The sequence below is a fragment of the Sceloporus occidentalis genome, unplaced genomic scaffold (genome assembly GCF_023333645.1).
Source record: "Sceloporus occidentalis isolate IW3139 unplaced genomic scaffold, rSceOcc1.0.p SCAF_56, whole genome shotgun sequence".
Lineage (NCBI taxonomy): Eukaryota > Metazoa > Chordata > Lepidosauria > Squamata > Phrynosomatidae > Sceloporus > Sceloporus occidentalis.
In genome coordinates this window covers 1,656,724-1,683,264 of record NW_028317036.1, presented here as the reverse complement: position 1 = coordinate 1,683,264, position 26,541 = coordinate 1,656,724, and the positions used below count along the sequence as shown (strand labels likewise).

Sequence of the window (26,541 nt, the reverse complement as noted above, 5' to 3'; positions counted from 1 at the left end):
CAAAATGTGTTGCCATGGAGACCAGCAAGACATCAACATTGCAGAAAATGTAGATTTTTTTTTTTTACACAGATAATTCAGGATGTTTGTGCACTAAAAACAGCTTACGGTACATATTCAGAATTCTTCCCCTTTCTCTGGTAATGTTTCTTTGGAGACCGACTAGATGTATGTATGCGCCTTCTGAACGTATTCCTTTACTGCTAATTGTAGAAAACTGATAAAATAGTAACATACTGCAAGACATTTATTCTTTCCTTGGCTCCCTATACTCCGCAAGCAGTTACTGTAAATTGGTTAATATCCTGATAAAGTCTGTGTAGTCACTACAACTCCTGAAATGTAGCACTGTTTAACAGAAGAAGAATTGGGGGGAAAAAATGTCCTCTAACATCAATGGAAATGGACTCCATTTATCTCCCCAAGCCACCCCCCCCCCTTTTAGTTTCTATAGCTATTGAAAGTAGATTTTCCTTAGACAAGAGCATTCAGAATATCTCCAAGCGTCCACTCACTATCATAGCTGTTCTTATATGACGCTGCAGCTCCTTTTGTCTTTAAATATGGCAAACAGTGGTGTTCTGCATAAGAGAAGCAGTCACTATTTTGTTTCCTTTGTGTCTGCTTTGCTGCACCCTACAGCCCCAGGGATGGCTATGTCACATCAATCAGTATCACTTTAATAGGCAGTCAGCTAAAAGAGTCACATGCTACCATGAAGCTGGACTGCTGAACAAGCAAGAATCCATGATGCACATAGAGCTCCATAAAGCTTATTGTGACCATTTTTAGTACAACAGTTAGGCACTGTAGGGAAAATAAAGCAAATTAAGATAGCAATATCTTATATTGATGAATAATATTCACGTTATTTACAAGTACATTTTGATTGGTGATTCTTATTGGTTCACTCAAAGGCAATACAAGAAAGCTTACCAGCAATAATTATGTCTTTTATTTTTCAATCATTATTCAATTTACTTAAGAATAGAGGACACATAAAAGGCAAACAATTAATACGTATCACATTCTGCATTAAGGTTAGAACTTAGCTATCTAACATTCCAGAGTGCCGCGATAAATTTGGAAGGCTTTAAGTGCATTTATTATCTTTACATTAAAGTATTTCTAAAATCATGCCACACCGATAACTCTGTCGAATTCCACCACTTACACAAGCGTTATCGTCTCTGGAGTTCATGATTTCAACACTCAACTATGAGTTTAGCCAGGGCACAACGTCTGCTTGCCTTCACTGAACCATGCATAAAGAATTTCACATGAAGATAGCAGAGAGAAAGCATGGAGCCAAGCAGTTGCTGACCCCGGCACAAAAGCAGTGGGGGCCTTGTAAATGTAGAACATTAAGCATTCTTCAGATCTGAGACACCTACATGACAAATGTATCTACTTTATGCTGAATGCCTGAAGAATGAGTCTTACAGTCTCACCTCTACTTATACTGCACCTTTCCAGTATATAATTTATAAACCAGTATAGCATTTCCTTCCCATTAGGCCTTAATTCATCAAACGAATTCTAATAATTTCCAAGGACCAAGCCTCAAAATGTCATACATCAACCAGGATTTCCGAATATCCCTGCTTGACAGTTTTTGTCATTTTAAGAAGCCACAAGACCTAAAGCAGATATATCATAATTCCTGACCTGTTGGGTGCCCTCAAAGGTTGGAATTTGACATACCATGTTTCAAACTCTCTATTTGTACTGGGTCTTGCATGAAAAACACTGGTCCATAATAACCTACTGTATATTCTATATACAAAAAGAAAGCAGAATCAGTGGCGGGATTTAAAAATAATACACCAAAAACATATTGAATACACCTTAAAATATCATTGAACAAATAAACATGTGCCATTTAAATAGAATCTCCAGTAAAAGATTAAAGGCACAAGCTGGGGAATTCAACTCCAGCAAGAGCTATATTCATAAAAAAAAAACTGGTGTTCCGTTCAAATATGCTCACTAATACATATTTATGAAAAAAATAGCAGGTTCATATAAACCACAAATCAACTGTATAAAATATAAAATAGTGAAGGAGCCTGGAGCAAAACTTACGCTGTTTGCTTTTTGATCACAAAATAAAAATAGCACCTGTGCAAAAAAGACCCTGTTTAATAAACCGCAATGTATGCAATATAACAGTTAGACCTCAATTAGCATTGTAATCGCGTAAAATTCAAGGTAATACAAAAATATTGTTTTAATAGAAACATCGAATTTGACAGAAAAGAAGAACCATTTGACCCATCTGGTCTGCCCATTTTTCCTAATGTAAGTACTCGAACTTTAATTAGTCCTTGCGTTTGTCTTAGATTTACGATCATATGCCTATCCCAAGCATGCTTCAATTCCCTGATGGGAGGCTATTCCGCTTATCTACCACCCCTCAGTAAAGTAATCATATCAGCTACCAAGATCATCAGCAGGGTGGATGAGAGGGTAATAGTAGAGTTACCATGCAGGAAATAAATGAATGGTACGAGTAAACAACTTAGCTCCTTAGTAGGTAGTTGAAATATGATTGCAGTCTTTAGTAAATGTTTTAGCAAATTGAAATCCATGTGGTTCAGTGTCTGGTATGGATTTAAAATCAAGTGATGTGACCTCAGAAGTGCCCAAGAACTCTTAGACATGACAGATACACAGAAAATATAACTCCCTGCAAAAAGCAAACAAATAAACAAAGTAGTTGGATTGTAGCCTCAAAAGAAAATGTATCAAACTGCAGCTGGAATAAAATACCGAACGGGCCGATGCTGTTGCCATAATGCAATTATGGTTAAACGAGCACTCAGACGTATCTCCTGCTGGAATCATAAACCCTACAGTAGTTGTGGTTATACGCCATGAAAACAGCATTACCTACCATGAAAAAACAACCGACATCCAAGAGAAAGGAAAGCAGAGGTCCCAGTCTTGTATGCCATTGCAAAGAAAGGTAAAATAATAAATATATTTATTGATTACCTGGGCTGACCCGGATGAAGACGTTTTTAAGTTGAAACGTTGTCCTTCCCCAATTTAGACAATAAGTATTTTCTTTGTAAATTGCTGCACACAGTATTTTATTATTATTCTTTTAGAGACTCTCAGGTTGACCCAAGACCTAATGCCCCCCCCCCGATTATAATAATAATTTATTTCGCAGTTGCAAAGAAATGTGGCTGTATGGCTATTGACACGTGTTTCTTTGGGCAATCGTTTTAAAGGTAACTCAAAGGCTGCTGTGTCATGGATTGGTGAGTGGGTAACCACATTAGATGTCATAAACTAAGAGTATATAAAAAAAAGAGCCTTTATATTAATGTGCAGATTTAATGTGCTAGGCACATAGAAATACATTTAAAAGGGCTTTATTCATTTATTATGTGCAAGAAAATGACAGTATTTTTCTTTATGTCTTTGATATTTCATCATACACGGCAATGCATTTTGTTATATTAGTTTTGTGAGAGTAAAACAAAAGGCCAACAGCAATGCATTCCTACTTTCATTGGATTTGTAGTTTATTTCCGTGACCTAAGCCACAAATCTAAACTGTTATTTGATATGACAGAATAAAAACCGCATTATGGGTCTCAAATATTTGTTTGTACAATCAATTGATTAAGGTTCGGTGACCTTTCCTTTGACATGGATCACAACCATAAGTACCAACTAGGGCATTCACTTCCAGCAGAAGGGCCACTTAGCAGCCCACAAGACAATTATCATTAAGGGTGATACTTCACAACATGTTAAGCATGAAATACAGTGAGAGCTCTTCATTATATAGCAACTTCTCGATCACGTCTAACATTTGTTTTAGACGGATAAGATGTGCGTGTAAAAAAGATCAAAATCAGACATGTATGTTTAGGAAAGTATGTCTTTCTCTAAGAGATATCCACCTATTGGAAAGCCTGGCGCAGAAATGAAGCATAGGGCTCATTAATTTACCATGCTATGTTTCCATGGCAACAGCCATTGTTTACTGAAGCTGTCTCCTTTCCACTCCCCCATTGAGAAGGAAGCAATGCACAACCTTTGTTTTTCTCATTTGAAACGTTTCCGTCTTAACCCTGGGAACAACTTCCAAATTTTCCATGAGAAATAAAAGAAAAGGCTTTATTACCTGCTAAAAAAAAGTTATGTCATACTAATGGAACAAACAGCTAAATGTCTCAATTACCCATTTAACACCTTCTAGATTATAAGCCCTTGAGCAGGGCATTAAATGCTGCAGGATAGATGGCAAGCTCACAGGCAGGGCTCTCAACTCTTGTTGTATCTGTATGTGTAAGTTTAGATTTGTTATGCATTTGTTAACCACCCCATTTTTAAATTAGGCAGCACTGCTGCATATATCAGCCCTTAATAAATATTGATAATAATAACGATAATGTACATTTTATCAATAATACATAGCAACGTTACAAACCAACAACTGTAAAGTAAACAGTGATTCATATATCCGGATGCATGCTACTACTATAGACATCAGGGGCTCAGGCTGTGCGAGTGTATTTTCTCCCTATATAGAAATTGATTTTCTGGCATTTGGTATTATTAACAGGAATTTAGTGACAGCTGACTGTGAACGATCCTAAATTGTTTATTCCTCTTTTACACGGTTATACAAAAAGATTGCGTACATAGTCTTCCAAATAGAGCAAAGAAGCGATCCTGTTACACTTGGGTGTTAAAGACATAATGGATTTACAAGTGAAGGGAGTTAACACCCAATGTTATTTTTACAGACAAAAATCAACTGAAAGAAAGTATTTAGAACTTAATGTGTGGTAGCAAGACACATCATTTTACGCATAAAGGCAAAGAAATACGAATAAAACATTTTCTAATAGAAACACACAACATTAAGGCAGCTTACATATGTAACTGCTGTGTATATGGAAAAAGGCTTCTTATTTAACGCATCTGACTGTAAATTTATAACGGGAAAACAAAACCTTGAATTTCGATAAAGACGGATTAATACACAGTTTTACAATCAATTAAAAAAAATATTAGTGAGGCTACTATCTGACTAGCCTGCTGACCTTTTCAAATGAACTGTGGTTTGTAGCCATATTGTCTCCTGCGGGGCAGCGTTCCTTCTGTACTTTATAGTTTAGCCTTTTTAAACTGCGGTAGTTGCTTCTTCTGATATAACATAATTACCTTGTCAGGTTAATATACTATTCCATTTAAAATATATATCGGCCTCCATGGCGCACCAAACCCGCCGCACTCTCATTATAGTTATTTTGTTTATTTACAGCCTATTATTTTAAACCTTTTTTTCGGCCTTAAAAATTAATCACATCGAATGCTTAAGAAATATTTCATAGCCTGCCAGATATATGCATGTTAGTACATTAGTTAGGGACTACATCAGTGGGTTTCTCCTGCAAAAATACCCAGGCTTGGAAGATAGTTAAATAGGTAACATGAAATTCTGGCAGTCTCACCACATTAACCATGTGTTATTCTAGGTCGGCATGGCCGCATTAGCAGGAAAATCTAACTCACTGTGTTGGCCCTTCGTACTGCATGAATAAACCAGTGAAATAAAATGTTTTATTCGCATTCCACTGACAAACAACTTTTGCTCCTCAATAAATATTTTATGATAAATCATGACTTTCCTGCCTTGTGAGCTTTATTCATTCACAAATGGGTAAATTTTTTGTATTTAAAAAAATAATTTAATTACTGATGGTGAAATATTTTTTTATTTCTAGCAAGGGGATAAATAAGGCATAAAGAGTACCAAAAACATGAAATTTATTTTTTATTAAAAAAATGCATTAAATATTCTATGATCCTTAAATATTAAAATAACATATTTATTATTGTCTTACTTTTTTGTCTACAAGCTTATCTCCCAGCCACCAAAAAAATTATACATGTTTCCAAGGAAAATGACAAATCTCTTCCTTGGTAGCTAATTATACTACCCGATCCAGCATGTAAATTACCAATTTATTTAACAGAAGTAAATGAAGTCTCTTGGTTCAGCGACCAGTGTTTAACGCTGTGTTTTGCATACATATGTGTGCTGTGACCTACAACAATTCTTTTGTAACCTCTCAGACAGTATTGAGTAGTGGTTTTGGGTCATGAGAAGATGGGGGTTGTGCAGTGAGCCAGTGACCTCAAAAGTACTGGACTTGCTAAATTATCTGAGAAAGAGGACATATTGTTGTGAATCATGAATAGTCAATTCATGACTCTACTGAATTACATGTCCAGAATAATGCTAAAACAGCAAATGGCTTAAAACATCCTCCAGCTATGTCTTTTTTCGCAGAGGACATCTGTAAACAACATGACGAGGCTCCTTTAAACAGTCCATTGTGTGCACAGGCACGTTTAATTTACGTTGAAAACATAAACTTTTTAGTATTATGGGGGAAGATTAGCTAAAGCAAGAAATATTACCAAGTGAATTGTACATAATAAGGGGTCAACCAAGCTCTTCTTCCAGGTCATAGCACAGATTTCCAAACACTCTTCTGTGCTGTTAGAAAGTTTTAAGGACTTGAGGATTTTCTTTATAACACAGGTCATGTCTTTGTGATTAAAATGCATCTTTTTTTGTTGCCATTTATCCTCAAAACTTTGATAATATTTTTGTGCTGACTTCAGGTTGGTTAGAGAAATGATCTCCTGCCAATTTCTACGGTGTCTAGAATTTGAGGAATGGAAACCAAAACAGTGTACCTAATGAAATCCAAGCTCCATATAATCTAATGATTACTGATGTATTGCTTTATTATGTATTGCAATCCATCTCTCATTTTATTGGTTTCTTGTTGCCAAGGCTGTCTAATGTATTTCTACACTGGTAAAAATGGTAAACAGGATACACGACATTGTGGAAATTAAATATCCCTGAGAATTATATGCAATCATAAATTATCCAAATACATAAAATATAAAATGGAACATTTGTACCTGGCTATTATTTCTAATTTTTGGTTATAGTACAGAGGAGAGCACAGCGTAGAAACAAAGTGTATAATTCATAATACAACAGTCAGATCAGGGGAAGACAACAGGCACCTCTTCAGTAGTTTTGGGCCTTTACCCTTCTAACGCTATAAATACACCCTACTTGCAATAAACACTCATGCTTAACAAAGAAATTTGGATTTTGTATCAACTTAATGTTCTCTTCTGAACACAGTACAGTATGGCCTACGGTGGCTCAATGTTGATGTCTCAATAAAAATACCAAGGCCTATCTTTTTGAATACATTTGCCTTTTCTGAATGTGACCAATACCCAGTTTTTTTGCTCAGTAAGTCATTGAATACAACATATCTGGCCGAGGAGTTGTAACACCAGGCTTGGCCTGGCTCATGAGGAGATGATGAGCACCAGTCACGTCAAACTCTTTCTCTAAGTCAAGATTTTGGTCTTTGCAAGTGTCAGTACCGATGCTCCAGCGGAGTTTGCTTTATTGCGGGTGAGAGTATAGTTCTTGTTCACACATGGAATATCCACTAGTTACTTGTCTCTCAGCCTCTCATTTGTTTGAGGAACAAGTTAGAACTTTGATAGGGTAATGGAAACTACCAGTTTTGTTTATGACCTAATAACATGTATTTATTTATAACTATGCTGTAGTGGAAAGAGTTTTGGTATCCCACTTATTTGAAACTAAATGTGCAGTGAATTTAGTTTTAAAGGTTACAAGCTATGGAAGAAAAGTCTCTTTAACAGCTCATAATTACTTTTAACACATGGTAAATACAGTTGTTTAATACGCTACAATAACCTAAAAACCAGTTATTATGGTGTTCCCAGAACATACTTTGTTTCCACGACAACGATCACTTAGGTCAGGGCTCACCAACGCAACTCTTAACATTTGTCTTAAAACACATTAGTTAACTGATTGACCATAGATACATCGTGAAAACTGAATTAAGCACGGGGAATGAAAGTACTCATTCTTAATGTCACCGTTACTTGGCCTGCAGTGAGTAATTTACAATCGGAAAGTGACAGAAAATAATAGTTATGCTAATTCAAGCAAAGTCAGAAAAGATATTGTTGAGAACACCTGTAAGCCATGGTATGCCGTGAAATGTTCCTGCAAACTTGTTATGTTATCTGAAAAGCATAAGCACAGCACTTTCACACCTGTGAGGAGGAAATGTCAAAAAGCCCTATGGTGTTTGGCCTTCTGCGTTCCAATCGTATTAAAATCTAGGTGGTCATTGTGATTGAAGGTTAAAACATTTTCTAAAGGTAAGGCTCAAAACTTATTTGTAAACCCTATTTCTTTTTATTTTCCAGTTATTTCTTATAATAGCAAATTATATATTGGTGTGTTTGCTAGGTTTAATGGTAAAACTAATTTGGGCAATCCCAAGGTTCATCCACCTAACCTGCAGTTTCAGGTCCGGGAAGCATGCATTCTACAACTAGAACTTAAAACAATTGATAGAGCAAATCATATGCTAATTTGCCTCGCTGAACTGTATAAACGTAAAGTTCTTATTCTGGCATTAAAATGAGTGCTAGCCATTCACTGTCAGCAATTGGTTTTAGTGCCGGAAGAGGGTCATTTATCCAGCGGACATCCTATACTTTGCCCTCCACCTCTTCAAGATCATTTAGCTCCAGGCTGACCAGCTTTGTGTAGACACATGGGCTTTTGTCTAATGTAAGCCAGTATTCTGTAATGTCATTGTTTTAACAGGTTCACAGTGCCCAGTATATGACTGTAGAAGGTCTATACCCTGGTGAAAAAATTGGACAGTACCAATAATTATCAAATTAAAGTCTAGGTCTAAATATAAGCTCATGTCTAGTCCATAAGTGTTTAGATTGAGAGAAGTAAAGAACAGTCCTGAACATGTTACTTAAAAATAACAGTATTTTCATTATCGTGTGAGCATGAACCACAATCTGTAAATTTATTATGGCACTCAGAACCTCCTGATACCCAAAGCAAGAACATCGAAATACTCATGATAACAAGCCAAATAATGTATATGATTATAAACTCTGTAAACTCCATTAAACATTTTGAACTAGAGGAATAGGCAATTAGTATTGACCTTCAATAGAACATATTGGATTGAACAGATCAATAAAATGTTTTGTCTACTAAGGGTCAAAGTGACACAAAACAACTGAATGGAAGGTTTTTACTCTGAAACTATTTTCCTTCATTGGTGATCAGTGCTAGTTTTTGTCAATATCATTGAACATGGAAGATAGTTTGCTCATTTCTCCGGACACTTTCTTTATAGTGCAATTCTTTTGTAAATTGTTTATTGATTTTATAAATAGCAACGTGCCACAAGTGCTTTAAAATGCATATTAATAGAAAAAAACAACATATTCTTGATAGCCCCTTGAATGTAAATTTCCTATAGCAGGGACACCAAACTATAACAATACTGAAAGCCAGTCCATTTTGTCAGACCCGAGAGAGAGGATTCTACCAACAGGGAGAGAGTGAAATATGTTAACTTTTTAAATGTGATACTTTGGGTATGGAATAAATATTCAATGAGAAAAGAGCACAAGCTAAGCATCTTAAGCAAGCTTAATGTGCAGGGTCCCAAAACTTGGTCTATGGCTGAAATGAAATGAATAGAGAGAGAGAGAGAGAGAGAGTACATAAAACAACATTGCTTGAAACAAGACATCAGCACAGATCAAGGATCTAGGCCTTCCCTGAACATGCTATGCGCATATTGACGTTTTTCATTTTGTCAGATACTTTCGGAAACTCAGCAAAACATGAAGCCTGTTCAACACAAAATGAGATGACGTCACTAGTGCCAAACAACCCTGTATAAATCACTTAGATTTCTCATTCTTTTTTTATTATTCACATGACCTGCTTTTCACAAAGAACTGAGGCAAATCAGAGCATTCCAGGCATAATGCTAAAAAGCCGGCAGAGACCATTCATCAGAAGCTTTAGAAACAATAGCTGACTAGTAACGGATCATCTCTGAGCAAAAGCAGACAAGCCAGGAAAGCTCTGGTGCTTTTTATTTCACACAAAAATTACAGTGGGAAAGAACGCAGGTTAGACAAGCAATGCACACATGCAGAGTGCCTCCCCATTATTTCAAACAGTGACCCGTTTAGCGTCTCAATTGATTCTAACTCGGCTGCTTAATGCCCTTTTCTTTCTGGGGAAGCTAAGTGACCTAACAAAATTAACTGTGCTCGCTGCATCCTGAGTCTACAGTGAAGAACACAAAGAAGAAGACGTTCCTTAGATATCACAAGAAATGCAGCTGGAGTATATAGTACTTCATTGTGTTCCATTTCAACCCGTCTATTAAGTAAATATAATTTATACCATCACTGAACTGCAAGTTTATCAAAATAATAGCAAAAACAGAGAACATGATATGATATCAGAATACGGTTGCGCCCCAAAACATGTACCCAAAGGGTAACTAAGCAATGCTGACAATATCCTAGTTTTAAACGCTATTACAGTGTAAATTGCATGTATAATAATTCATCACATGCAGTGAACATGATAAGGGGGTATTTAAAAACTACATCTGGTTAAGTTAGCCAATGTCAGATAATAGGATGCTAATAATGACACTTACATAGAAATCAATAATACAAGAGGTTATGTTCACTGGCCATAGCTGTGTTATATAATTTTCCTAAAGAACTTTGAACATCCATTCAGTGTTAAATCCTCTGTATTAATAGTATAAGAGATAATGCTATTCATTGAACACTACAGTAAATTTAAATGGCACTGATTTACAAAAAAACCCCCGTATAATTATCTGAGAAAGTCCATACTGTGATGATGTTGCTTAAATGGCATAGAGCGTGTAGGTATTACCCTTTATATGCTCTTAAACCATGATGAAGAAGACAATATGGCTCACATAGGGACATAATGTAGGATTATGTTAAAGTAAATTGAGTTGTTGTAAGGAGAGGACTGGTTATATTTAACATAACTCCTTATATTCATCAGTTGCATGGACACAGCACTGTCCCTTGGAGCGATCCAAGCTAGGGAAGCGAAGCGTATACTTCATTACAGATTATTGATCTGACAAACAAAGAGCTCACATTCAATTGATTAGTTCTTACAAAAGCCCTTTTTGGCAAGTCATGTGTAATGAGTTGAAATTGGTGGTAGGCTGCCTTAAGTAAATGTACCCTTAAGTAAATGTGCTATGTAAAGTAATATTCAGTAGCATAGAGCTTCATCTGTAGTAATACGTCTTTGTTAAATCCGCTTAAACAACAAGCATATAATATGTAAAATATTGCTATTGCTACTGTAAGCAGCTACATGCTAAAGATCAAATTGTTCAGGATGCTTTGCCCTGGGGAGGTCTTGCAGCAGTCAACAGGACTCCCTGTTGACTGCGGCATGCTGGCAACTGACAGTCTGGAAAATTGATTAGGTATCGGTTGTGGGGGTGGGGTAGATAGCTTACCGCGTCGCCTATTATCTATAGAGTGGCTGTAGAGTAGGCACCTTGCAGAGTTCTGTATCTTTACAATTCTAATTCTACCAGAGGTGGTTTCAAACATACTAAAGAATATTTATATTGTTACTTTTAAATCCAGCCTATGTTATTCAAACCTTTTCTTAATTTGCTTATATAGTCCAAATACTGTTTTCGGGGGTTAAAAACAAAATGGAAATTGGCATTAATCACTAGGCCTGAGCTATCCTAGTCTATTTTCAATCCTATTAGCAGCCTTAAATTTACATAATCTAAATTTTTTAGCAACTGTCAAGAGTGGAGCTTTTAGTGGAAGATAACATTGAAATGAAAGCAATGCAACATCAGAAACTAGTGAAATATTACGGGATATCAAAATATGTATCACAGATGTACTCCCATTTTCCTAGAACACTAGAATCTTAAATTTAATAAGCACATTATATAAAAAAAAAAACAATATTTTATGGGACGCCTACATTGCCTTTGTTCTTATAATATCACTGACACCGTAGAACGTTAATACATTCCCTCAAAGATCAAGTATAATATATTTTAAGGGCATGAATACAATACGCATTCACAATGTTTTATTATAGTATGAAAGAAATAAAGGTGCAGCATGTCTGCAACCAGGTATCTATGCAGGTAAAGCAAAATCCTCACCTACTGTAATTATAATCATTTTAAAGATATTGCAGAATACAAAACAATGTATGTGAATGAATACACCAGTGGTTGTACAAGCACTCACCTAATTACCACCTTGCATCATGTTTTTGCCTTTGCCTCTTTTAATAGATCCTAAAAAGACGTTATATGTGTTTTCACTTTTAATTTGATATAAAGGAACTGGCATTAACAGCACAGAACAATTTGCAAAAAAACAAAAGCAGTTATTTTAGAACATATAATGAATTATAGCAGAACAACCCAGGTAATGGGTTCCAACAAGTACATTACTTGATCCCATGGCTTAAGATAATGGAGCAGGTTAACATTAATAGAGAGAATAGTATCAACAAGGTCATAGAAAACATTCAATTTTGAGTTATTTAATATTACGTCTAAAATAAAAGCAAAAAGCAGAATGAAATAAAGGTGATAGTTATTAGAGCTGCATTATGGTACATGCTTTCATGATCACTCCACTATCCTCTCACAGAATACAATGAAAGGCAGACTTAAATGCACTAAAAAGCTCCAACTTTATTTTTTTAATTCACTTAAATTGGAACTCATAGTCATCTAAGAGTGGATATTAGCAGCATTTATTTAATTCAATTACAAAATAAATTATGTAGAAACATAATATTTATAGATATTTATTACTTTATTTCAGCATAGAACATTTGCTTTTTCAAATCTTTATATGAATTTTTGTTGTGTTACGGTATATTGTGTTATATTGCGAAATTCTAGAAATCTGGTAAGAAAAGAAAGACGGGAGAAAGAAAGAGAGAAAGAAAGTTTGGAATGTTACTGATAACAACTTGAAGCGGTGCTGAAATGTTATTCTACAAGGAACTGTGTCAAAATAGTTTGGATACAGTTTGAAGAGATAAAACCAGCTGCAAACGTTAGTGAGTACAATGTGTAACCAAACCACATTTCCACATCCTGTCATTGGAAATCAGACTTTGCTAAGGAAAGGTATGAGAACGGCAGATGGTAAAGACAGTTGAGGAAGTATTTAAAGCTGCAAAGTACTATAGAAATAGTCTTAATAATAACAAGTATGTTCAAAATCATATCTAGGTTAAAAGCACACTCCAACCATTGCAGTGTTCTCTTTTTGCAAGTGCATTGAGGATACTGCAGAATCCACCATATGAATTTGCATTTCGAGTTTTAGGAGATAACTAAAAATATCTCCTGCTACCTATGCCCATGTGTTATACTGACCAGTCAGTGCCAAAGATGGCTTGACGAGAGTTTCCCGAAGGGGCATCTAACTACGTAACACTGATTTCCATGAAAGTGATTTCCTGCCACTGATTGGCTACTTCAGGCAGCAAATGAGTGGAGTGAAACAGGACAAGGGGCCTTCACTCTAGCTCTGGAGCTGCAACTTATTTTTTAAAGGGTTAAAGAATGTATACTAAACTGCAATGTCCCTTTAACAGTATTTTGTCTGGACATACTGTATCTAATACTTTCATTATCTTTGTGTTTCTAGGGAACTCATTAGTCCCTGAAATACTTAGCAGTGGGAAATCAAATTAAACTTTGATACTTCATTTAAAAAAAAAAGAAATTAACAGAAAATGTATAAATACTGCCCTAATAATATCGACATACAGTAACTAAGATGTAACATGCTAAGGAGCAGTGGAATATGTAGACCATAAAACACATAAAATTAAGTTTTCCATTAAATATAGTCTCCACATAGATGCTGGATTTCTAGAACAAAGACTAGAGAAGGGAATCCACCCACACCAACAGTTGAATACTAAACATTAAATAAAGTATTAATAGTTGACGTTTTGTTTACTTAACCCATGACCCATACAATTCAAGCCTTTAAATAAATTACTGGGTGATGTTATAAGGGGAAGTACAGACACCACTACACACAATTATGAAAACATGTGGTTTATTTCAATAAAAAATAAACATTCCAACAAGATACAAATAATTCCCTACTGGAAAAAGTTATTTTCAGAAGATATGTTGAAATGTAAAATTTCACTGAACAAAGCATTTAAGTAGGAGGCATTTTCTCAGGATTTTCATGCACATGTTGACCTTTAATATGAAAGACATAGATACAGAGGCAATAACGTTAAATAAGCCTGATAAGCACAACATACTGATCTAGAGGTCAATGAGCTCCTGTTTTTTTACAAAAGGTATTCCTTTTTCCATCCCTGGCTAATTAGCACTGCAATATGACTGTGGACTACAGAGTAAGCATGGTCCTACACTGTATAATTTATGTTAAAATTGATATTTGATCGCAAAAATGATCTGCCCTTATCAAGACAGTCTATTTGTTGCGCTCACAATGCTTCAATGGTTGTTCACATTTATAAAAAAAACAGTTTTCCATTCTTCTTTTGCATATCGACCTGATCATTAACATTTGCTCCAGATTTCTTGGTGTAGAGCTCCGTACTTGCCAATAGCGGCTACATCTAATTTGCTTCACTGTTTGTGAAGAGCCATCATTTATTGGCAGTACTTAAATCAAGTTGCGGTGATTTATTAGGGGATATGATAATCAATATTCTAAAACCAATTTATGAACTGAGATCAATAGAAAGTAATGAAAATGACAAACATTTATGCTGGAAGAGCCTTGTTCATGACTTGCTTATGTAGGTCAGGGTTGATGGCTAAGCCACATTTCATTCAAACAGACAACAAACTTCAGGGTCATTGTCTGGAGGCTGGGTGACAACCTCCACTTCGTGTGAACCCTCAGTGTGCCAGAGACCAAGGTCTTACTTACATCACTCCTCCTTAGTAAGCTTCAAGCACGGGGTTTAACTTACAAAACATTCCATGCCCAAATATATCTGGAGCATATGTCACCCAGAATTAACATCATTAAGTTCACCCCAACCTCCTACCTTAATGCTATCTGCCCTTTTCCAAATCCTTGTATAGGTGGGGAAACTTTTGTTGAAGTCCAGCACTCATTATAATAAATGTATTATCAATCAAGTATTGCCCACAACATAGATAAAATAGTTTTTGAGTGATTAGATTTGTAAAATGAAGAAAATATATTCCAAGGTATCCTAGAGTTATACACTATCAAAAAGTACATGCAAATAAAACATTCAGTAGAAGAAATATGCCAAGAGTTAACAAAAGAATAAGTCTCCCTGTAAACATAACACATATTTTGCCATGTTTTATACTTATAGTAAAAATAATATAAGAAGACACACGGTAAGATTCTTGGCAGAACATTGCCAGTGAAATGGTATTTCAGTTTCAGCGAGAAGATATCACAAGACAAACTGGCCGAAAGGTATGTGAAAATCCAACATTTTTCTGTTTGCTATAAAAATAGCTTAAAAACATGTGATGTGATGTTATATTTCATAGTGTTATGAAACAAGCATAAATGCGTCCCCACCATGAAAAAGAATGTGTCAGACTTTACATTTTTGGCTTATTATTAATTATGTAATAAAAAAGCATTGCAGCCGTTTACACATTTTATTAAAAGTCTTAGAATTAAGGAGTGGGTGTTGTCAAAAGTTGAACTGTTTTGAGAAATACACCATGCCTTCTCATTTAATCATTGTGTGCGCTCAACCCTCTCTATTATATACTGAGTTCCCTTATGCTTTCCTACATCTACTCATTCTCCCTACAGTTCTATGTGGATCGTCTCTCCATAGACGATTTTGCATTCTGCCAGCTCCTCTACTCCTCATTGGTCCATCTCCTGCATTCTCCTTAATGTTTTTGTACCTTGTAAGCCACCATAATTCTTTCTGGGGTCGATCGCTTCTATCCTCCAGAATTCCCTTCCAGACACCTTACATTTATCTGGTCTTCTTACCCCATCTTATATACGACTCTGTATCCTGACAGCCTCCATACAGAGCTAACCTTTAAATATCTTCTAAATATCTTTTTGCTGCAGAGTCAGCTACAGAGGAACGAAGGAAATAATATTGAGATAACACTTTCAGCTGCTCTAAAATTCATGCTTAAAATGTTCAAATGTATTAGCTCTTGCAACACATTTCATCAAAAAAAAATGAAAGGCAAATTGGCATATTGTGTTGTTTTTGTCTTGAACATTCACAACTTTATTTCTTAATTACAAAAGCTAATTAAAGCTACCAAAATCACTGCCAGTTTCCCCGAGTCTACAAGAGGCCAGGGTATTATTCCAACTAGTCTTTATCCATAATGCCACTGTAACTCAATACACAATACAATTTGACACTAATTCCTATTTTTAGCTTCAGTCGTTGTTTTTTTTTTATATAACGCTTTCTGCCACCAGTTTGTCAGTATCTGTTGATTATAGATGCAAACTGAAATTCACCTGGCAGGCTGTATGCAAATATCTTTCTGACAGGCCGAGGAATACATGAATCATTTTGGATTAGAGCATTTGGATTCTAAGATTCTTGGAGGGAATGAACATCGGAACAATGTATAACTGGCTTAACCCTCCGAGGTGTGAAGTAAAGTAATGTTCAATATTCAGTATATATATATATATATATATATCCAGCTACAATTACTTCCTGTTAGGTTATACATTATTACAATGATTATAATGTTATCAGTCCCCATATTGTTAAGTTTCTGATTATTGTTCATTGGTTTGGGAAAGGCGGGGTGAGGAGAAGGACGATAACTTCAGGGCAGGAAATTGATTCAATAATGCTGGCCCTGCCACAGGCTGCCAAACAGCTCAGCTTCCTTGAGATAAACTTTAAAACTAGACATCTGATTGACAGTTTTATTAAATGAACTTAATTATTGTCAAAGTTTCTACTATTAGACAATCTCAATTATTTGTACTAAGGAAATGACTAATCAAGATTCAAGATTCGCATGTTAATCTACACTTTTTCAAACTCATTACAAATGGCATATAAGGGGGAAATGTCTAATTACATGTGTCCTTCCCCATGTGTGACTGTCTGTGATAGGTTCTTCATAAGTAAATTCTAATTCCTTTTGAAAAGAACATTCTTGGTTTTTAATTCAGACTTAGAGACTGCCATCCTCCGCTAAAATGACAGGATATAGAACTGATATGACCACAGACTTAAAAGTTGAATGAGTTGGCGGTGGTAAAATCAGGGAGGAACCCAACTATAATTTCAAATGCCATAAAAGAGACGTAAAACATTGCTTCTTTAAAATCTACTTTAAAAGGAAACCTTTTCATCTGGTTTTTCATTTTTGTTTGATTTATTAATCACCAATCCTTTCATCTACAATTTAGTGGATGACAAGGTCTCCTACATGTAGGAAAAATAACCCATGCACATATTTGCTGGCCATATTGCTGAAAAAGTACATAGTTTAATATGTATTTTTACATGAAGCTTGATATGCCCAAGATAACTACGCATGTACACACCAGCAGACCAGTAATCACCATTAAACAATGCATTCTGGTCTTGTATGCTAAGAATTCATAGCCATAAACAGAAAATGGTATCTAATAATATAATTGCCACCTATACAAGTTTGAACAATATGAATTTCTTATTTTATGGTTATTTTTAGGCCTATGTTTGTTACTTTGCCTAAAAGTAACAGAGGGTGGCTCTAAGTGCAGGACCTGAAGTTTACAGAAACGTGGACCCATTTCCTTAATTATGCTGTACTGCACTATCCTATACGTTATTGATATATGTGTACAGCTAATACTGAATGCTATATCTGCTATATTTAAGTAAACAATAGATTTTCTGCAGAAAATGCAGACTGTAATTTGTGAGCTAAGGGTCATATCCAAGCATGGTGAGCTACGAGGCAGTTGTACGTCAGCAGTCCTATAACTGGAACAATATCGCCATATTATAGTTCACTAGTCTGTATAAAAAGTAATTTTGTGCATAGGAGTCATATAACCATAGCAACTACCTAAAGGTTCCTGCTTATTAGATCATTCCATAGATTGCCCAGGGGATAAAAACACCTTTCCAAAGTGTGTATTAAAGTCCCCCGGCAAACGTGAGGGACATGGAACTGTTTCTTTAATAAGATCGTACCCAAGCTTGATAAAATCAATATTTATGCTTCAGCAGCACCATATAGAAAGAAATGTAAGCTATTTCTGATATCTAAAGTTCTGGCATTTTCTGCAGCATTGTACATTAAAAAAAGATGGGAGCCAAACAAAATAAAAAAGGCAACGACTGACCTGATCAAGAATATTTATATTATAGAAATGTATGCATTATGAATGACTAAATAATATTCATTAAATATTAAATCTTAAATATTCATATTTCAGGGGGGTTTTCTACCCACATAAAGCTTGAATCATCATAACAATTTCCCTTGGGTCAAAAAAATATTTGGGAAGTTAAGGCTACTGTACAAATACCACAACAGAAAATTCTCACAAGAACATCACTGCACCGAAGCCAAGCACTATTTGTAACAGGAAGTTCAAGAAAAACTTTTGCCATGCGTTTTTAATCTTGCTAAAGAACAGAAATGTATCCCAGAGTCGAACGTATATGTGCATGTAACATATGGCACAGTGTGAAATATGTCAGTGCGTCTTCAGATTCGTATAGACAGGAAGCTTCATCCTAATAACTGTGCTATAGTAGAGTGAATCATTGAAATGCATATCCTGTTTTGTTAAGAAATACACAGTTTACATATGTGTGCTATACCATCAGGCTTCATAGTCACATTTTATGTAAATATTCTGTTATATATTTTATTTCATTGTAAAGCAACTAAAACATTATGTTTAAAACATTGTAGGGTTTTCTGCTAGTATGGTATGTGCTATACAACTGCTAGATTGTTTTTTTTTATGGGTTTTGGTGATTTTCATGTAAAAAGTGTAAGGGATAGAGGATGCATCTAATAGTGACAAGACAAAATGCTGATTTCCAACTCCGTCAGATTAATATCCCCATTTTTATCAGTTTATTAAGAAAAAAATACGCATTTTTATTTGAAGCAGGAGTAAAGGCACGTGTCATGATTTCACTTAGTTCAATTTGGTTATTTTTGGTTTAAAAAGTGTGTGCTAAAGTACTAGTAATGGTGAGGCGCATCGAAGTTCCTCAAAGGCCACATATGGCAGATCAGACATCTGCTGTCCATCAATGGTCAGTGTAGCACCTAACAACTTGCTGTGTGATTTGCTTACGACCCAGCCATGTTTATTATGTTCAAAATTAAAATGAATTATATTAAATCATTATATATATATACCGAATATGCAAATATATTTATTTCACTTTCTAGATGTGTTGTGAATGCATGCAAATATATATAGAGGGAGAGTAGCATTGCCTGTACGGTAGTTGAACTCTTCCTTCGTCATTCAAATTAAGTTGCCAGTGGCCTTTCTATTTAAAAAATGAATTAATTATTTGGTTATCTGCTTGTTGCTTAGCACTGCTTTTAAACCCCTGAGAATTGCTCTACTCATAAAACTAAAGTGCAAATGCTAACGTATATGTTGCCAAAGAGTAAAAATGCTTTAATAAAACAGATGAAGAATATACTTGTTTCAAATGTTCTTACCAACAAGTTCAGCGACATACTATTCTTTCATCTAATTAGTAAAAGTCAACTGTGTATTATCCACTAATGTGGATAAAGTGAAAATAAAACGAGGACAGACTGTTGCATTAAGTTTAAATTAACTACATTTAATTCTACAAAAAACTGACAGATTGTTTTGTTTTTTTTTAAATCCTGTTCTTTTACTAAACACATCACCTTTTATAAATGTATGCATTAGGCGATTAAAGCAGTGGAGGAACTGAGTACCTTAATTCAGAATCTCCGTTCATCACTTCTTCCTGCATTTAAGTTTCAATTACAGATGAAAAATGCAAAATGCACTGTGAAAATATCATTACTGTGAGCTATAGCTATACACAGTCAAGGTAAATCAAGTCTATAGCTTTTTGTTTCAAAAATCCATTCCTCTGGCACCTTCTCAATCCATCTACTGAGATTTATTTGTGAGATAGGAAACTAAAGACGGAAGACTGGTCCTTATAGTCTACTTTGAAGTACTAAAAACCAAACCTTTTTTATCATCTAACCTACATCTAAATTAATTAAGCTTCAACATTCTTAGACACAAGCAAAATAACCATAATATATGCTTGCGTAATAAAGAATAAACCTAACACAATGACATGAGCTGCAAGGACTAGTGAAATTTTCGACCAACTACTTGATTTTGTTTTACATTGGTATTTATTACAATATATTTTTAAAGATGTTACAATACTAATAATGTGCTACCAATGGTTAGAATGTATATAAATAAAGCATCGTATGGCTGTATAGGATCTGTAACTGCCATACTTAGTTGATACAGTGGTTCTTCATGATGAGGTCACAGAAGAAGAAAATATGTTTAAATTGTAAATTAATTTCAAATGAATTGATTACATGTATGAGTGCGTTCCCATAGCTTTTATTGATGATTTATACGTTATGTATTGAAAATACCAGGCATTTTAATATTCTTTTTTTCATTGTGAATTGACTTTTGGACACTTACCATTACTTTGAAAGTGCGGCCAGCACCATCATATAAGTACAATCCAAATTTAGTGTAAATTTTCTAGAATGTTTTTGTGCACACATGTTTTAATCACCTTACCATTTAGGAGAGGTTGCCCTTCATGTATGCTTCTGTAGATTCTGGCGTGATAAACATCCTGGAGAAATCCTGTCTTGCATAATCTAGATCCCGCGAGTGCTTCAGCTGGTCCCTGAAATGCAACAGAATATTGTCTGTTATACTCCTAACAACCGACATTTCACTTGGCTCAAGCCCTTTTTTCCCAACAACCTAGTACAAGAAACTTGTTTGTCTCTAAAATGTTTACAATTAGAAATGTCAGGGCAAAGGGTTAAACTTTTTTGATAACTGGAATGGAAGGAACAAATCCCACTTGTCTGGTAAGCGCTAAACGCTAAACAATACTGCTTCTTTTAACAATTGAACTTAACAGTCGTTGAGCCTTAAGTGGAATCATTGGGGAGAAGAGAAACATTCCTTTCTAAGGAGATAAAGGCAGTAGAAACCATTTCACCATCTCTTATTTTCAGACAAAGATTCTCGAAATGTCATATCTCAGCCAAGGACTCTGGACACAGATTCGACTTAAAAAAAATAAAATAATTCGACTCAATAAAAGGTAATGAACTAGAGGACAAAATGAAACTTGATAATTGTAGAAAACACATTACAGCAACACTTCTGGATAAGGTCTACATTATTTTGAAAGCATTAAGAATACCAGCATACTGTCTGGGTTATTTCAACCCTATTACATTTTCAAGGTGAACCCATTGTGGCTTTTTTGTTTTATTTTTGCAACATTTGCCTTTTATAGTGTAAAAAAAACCAAAAAACCTATGCTTTTGTGTTGTTAATAATGATCAAAAATCAATGCGTTTGCTTCTTGTGCCATTCCAAAGTAATAATACAGAAAATAGCGGAATGAAGGTTGGCCTTGAAAAGTGGGTTGTGAAAACAGCAATAAATGGTAAAAGCTTTTTAATGGTTCTTTTTTTCATTGGATAAACAATGTACTACAACAAAAGAATGTATGCACCATGAAAAGAGCTTAAGATCTATAGAAACACAGTGGTGAGCATTGTCAATAAAAATGTAATTCAGTAGATGATGCCCTTATGAGAACAAGCTGGCAATTTTCTACTTTAGAAAAAAAAAAACTTAACCTACGTATTCAAAGTGTCATTGATTATGGAGGGTAAGTTACAAGTAAGGAGTTAGAATGCTGGGTATGTAAAAGATTCTCCAGAATTAATCACACTGAAAACTAGAGGACAGTATTGCTTTTTGTTGCAGGGACAGCAGACAATACAGCTCCATCTGCACATTTTCACTTTTATAGGAATGCAGGTAATACCAATGAAAGAGAGGGACGGTAAACGGAACGAAGAGCACAGACGCAAGATTGTTTTGATGATGGCTGTAATCACTGCGCATTGTCATCTGATTTCTTCAACGTAATCCGGTTGTTTCTGGTCCTACATGCCAAAGCCACAAACCACTCTATCCCTTTTGCATTTGAACACCATAAATGGAGACCGCTAATTCTTTAGTACAAAGCTTTAATAGAAATACTAGTACAAATTGTATTGAGTGTATTTGCAGATAATTTCCACATGCCCAGGCATCATTGTTTTAAAGGTGTATTTTCTGCCATGGCAGCATTACTGGAAAGAATATCATATTTGTGTTTTTATTTTAATCTTCAAAATAGTTCTACCGCTGAAAAAAAATGAAAAACAGCATGTATGTAGAATATGCATATCGAGACTGCAGTATTTCAATCAACTGGTTAGATCGAGAGGAAAATATTTCTCAAATAGCTAACTCTTTACCTTTTGTATATCACCACTCAAATGAGCAGCTTCTCTGGAAATCGCTGAGACAGCACAGTACTGTCACAAAGAAGCAACATTTAATTAACCCTAAAACTACCTACTACATCATCGCCATGAACTGAACCTAAAATTGGCTTCTCGGCTACAAATGAGCAGATAATAATGTCTGCTTCTTGTAGGAGTAAAAACATAGTCAGCCACTTCATGCATTATGCTAACCAAATGCACAGAATTCGTATGGATACATCTTACAACGCAACTACTATACCGCGATAATGGTTTAGTCCGCATCTGTTGCCCCATTACATTAACTGGTGTTATGGGGTAGGGGGAAATTGCCAAACTAGGTGTCAAAATACTGATATGTATACAATATTTTTAGATGAAAATATAAACTTATTAATACTCTAAGTAAAAATGTATCTGGTGCAATAAGAAGATAATATTTCCATGTCTTTTAAGGGAACTTATTGATTTTTATTAAAAAGTTGGTTAATATAAATCCTATGTTTTTAATTGAAATAAGCATTTCAACACACAGTTTTGTACCATGGATACAATACTATAGACAGAAATACACAGAAATGTGCATTAGTGCTCTGTAGTTATTGATATAGACAATCATTTTTTCTATTACTATTCATGTAAATGTTTGACACACATGAACAAATCTCTCTCTATGGAACATGCCTTGAGAAAGGACCTTTGTGTCATGCTTCATAACTAGTGAAAGTGGACAAAAAGCCTTGGAATTAGTTAACTGGAGAGGGCAGGTTGCAGCCTGGATTGTCTCCTTCCTGCCAAAGTTGATTTGAGAGGCTCTAGTATGTTAGGTTCCCCGCTGGGAATGCATAAAAAAATAGGACCATGGTGATTAAATTCCACCAGCATGGAATTTGAGGCCCTCTTTCAAAGAGCAAATTCTAAGGATAAAACAAAAGTTATATTGCCACATGGATACACAAGCTGTCTAATACTAGATTAACGCTGAGAACAGTTTACAGTACATGGAAAAGTCCAACCAGGATTATGTGTTAAATCAAATGTGGTCACCTGTCTACTCTAACATGGAATATGGTTTATTAAATCTCGTTAAGAACTTCAGCACCTTGAAGTGATCACCACATGCCTGTTTAATAAAGGTGCACAAAAATAAAAGTCAATCTGTACCAAGGTATTTTAATATTTTGTTTTAAACTACAACCACTGTTTATCCAAACCTATCAGATTTCAGATTTAGGCAAAAGAGACAAAGTAAGAAATGTCAAATAAATTATCCAGGAAAAACAAACCTGTACCTAATCTAGGAAGCTGATTCACATTCATTTAGGCATAGTTGGGATGGGAGCCTTGTGGGGTATTTAGCTATTTTTCTCCTTTGCAACAAAATTTGCACCCCACTATATTCTAAACAACTACCATTGTTAGGTTGGACAATGGCCACCAAAACAAAAGCTTGTGCGCATGAATACAATTCTCCCTCATTCCTAATACCGGCATTGCTTCAAGCTTTCAGAAAACAAAAGACAGTACTAAGTCTTCGCACAATCCCTCATTAAGGCTCCTCCAGCCGAAAGAAAGTTTGAAAAAAAGAAGAGACAGATTCCTGAAAGTATTACCCATTTCCTGACTTCAAGTCTCATGAAACCTAGAGGAAATTAAGGTAAACAAGTGCTATAAGACGGATTTTATTTGAAGGTTACACAACAGCATTAGGAATCTAATAAAGCGCAAATAAAGGGAAAGTGCATTTAACATTTACTGATGCAGTCAATGTCTAAAAGGAAGCCTTCAGCAACCCGGGCCACAAAAGACAGCTCTACGCTTCCAAACACACGTCTACTTTGGCTCATTTGTTTATTTTGAAACAAATGAATGCAGATTTTAAGAGCTGCCTTCTGGATTTTCCGCAGATCATGAAGATGAAGCGGGCTTGCTTCAAGGAGATTCAAAACTGAAAAATAATGAATCCATGGAATTGATCCTAACATTCAAACTGTGAGCCTGAAAGTAAATGCATAACCCCATTTCAGTACAACCAACGGAGATCACAAACTTACAAGCTCTTAGTAGTATTTTTAGATAATTGCCTTAATGTGCAAGGAACCCATGCAACCAAATAATTCAACCATACAACCATTCCAAAGTAGTTATTGTGGATGTTGCAGAACAGTCTGTGACAAGTGCTGCCCTAAAATGATTTACATGAGATTGTAGAATCTAGGTGCCCTTGTTTTAATGGCCAATTAGGCAACGCCACAAACCTGTTAATGACAATGGTCAATAGAAAGTATCATATTATATTATAGTTATACAATATTTATATATATCTTACACATATTATCTACCTCTTGTTCTTAAACTATGGAGCATAACTCCCTTGCAGTGCATCTGTTTAAATCTTAATTAAACAATGGTGCTGAATACCCAAGAGAAAGAAAGTATGCGTTGTAAGTACTTGCGTAGTATTTCAGCAAAATAGGCAACATATCACTGAGAAAGCATTAACATTCCCGCAGCTGTCTCTTGGTGTTTTTTCACATGCTCCCAATAAATTCCTACCTAGAGGCTGAGTTTGATTGAACAGAGCAGTGCCCTATCTCACTTAAAGACTACATTTTGAGCTTGTTAGATGACATGTCTACTTTAGAAAATTTAGAAAATTTACTAGCAATATTTTAAAGCTTAATTAATATGATCTGGCAATATATAAAAATGCCTTACACCAATTTCAACACACCTTTATGTCCTTATATAGTATTATTCATACACTTTTAAAAAAGATAGCCAAAATTGGGTAGATTTTATAGAGAACATCAAGATACCTTGAGAAAGATTTTTTTAAGGGCAAAGTGTATAAAATGTTCCAAATGCTAAACAAAAGCAGTAAAATTTTAGCATCTATGGTTTCCTGGCTCATGGGAATTGTCCAATCTTGATTATTAATGTTCCGTAGCCATTTAATCTTTGAAATGAAGCACATCTTTCATTAGCTGTGAGCACCTGGCAAAAATCAGTAGATAAAGTTACTTATGTGTGGGCTTTTTTCTTCCTAACAATACTGGCTTACAGACGGGAATGCCTGCATTCAGATAACGTTACTTATTACAGCTCAATGAGAAAAAAAACAGAAAGCTTTTGTAGGGTGAGTCATAAAGGACGGTCAGTCACCAAACACCGCCATCTATAAGATACTAACGGCTGTCATGGATGACTGAATCGCTGATAAAATGATTGTTAAGTGTTGTAACCAGGGCTGTCCACACTGTCTGTCTCTTCCAGTCTCAGCAAGTGATAAATCTGCATGTTATTCTCCAAGTACAAGACTGCAGAAATATTCAGTGCTCATGTTTGAAAAATGGCCTTATTTGCAAGGGGAGCCTAAAAATCTTTTCTAACTTGTTCCACAATACTGTTCCCCGTGTAAAGCATAAACTCTCTATCAGGTAAGTCTAGCATGTGTTGGGCGTTACAAGCAGACGAAAGCTAAGGGTCCTAAGCGACAGGGACTTCATTAACATTTAGTTCTGTTGTTATTAATATCTGAGAACTTTGCCTCTAAAATGGGATTATGTGAATATATTTTTATGTAGTGAAACATGCAGGTATAATACCTAAAATTAACATTTAACTTCCTCTACTTCCTATACTATATGTGTTTACATTTCATGTTAATGACCCCTACCGGGAAACAAGAATTATTCTAGGTAGATTGTTGGTGTTCAGAAAGTATAGCTATGAGCTTCCAGCCTTCCTCTGATGACCAGAGAGGCAGTGAGGTCTCCTGGCCTAAGGCAGCAGGTCCAGGGTCTCCCTTTTGGGTGAACAGGCCCCCAGTGTCCTGCTGCTCAACAGGCCAGTTTGATCTCCCCAACTGAGCCATTTACTCTTTGGAGACTGCAGGTTCAGCACAGCCTATATATATATATTGCATAAGAAGGAGCTGAGCACCTTTAAGGCACGAAGCCCCGAGATATGACATCAT

The 26,541-nt window shown here is 35.4% G+C and overlaps 1 protein-coding gene across 1 annotated transcript in view; it reads right to left on the bottom strand.

The window, feature by feature from the left end:
* Window positions 1–24,056, bottom strand: part of LOC149287803 (cadherin-2A) — a 101,885-nt gene extending 77,829 nt beyond the window's left edge. Inside the window, exons 1-3 of the mRNA XM_089492416.1 lie at window positions 24,051–24,056; window positions 22,554–22,613; window positions 20,797–20,908 (exon numbers count right to left, since the gene is read on the bottom strand). Coding sequence (XP_089348542.1) covers window positions 20,797–20,908; window positions 22,554–22,613; window positions 24,051–24,056 — 178 coding nt within the window. The remainder of the gene's footprint in view (window positions 1–20,796; window positions 20,909–22,553; window positions 22,614–24,050) is intronic.
* Window positions 24,057–26,541: the final 2,485 nt, after the last annotated feature.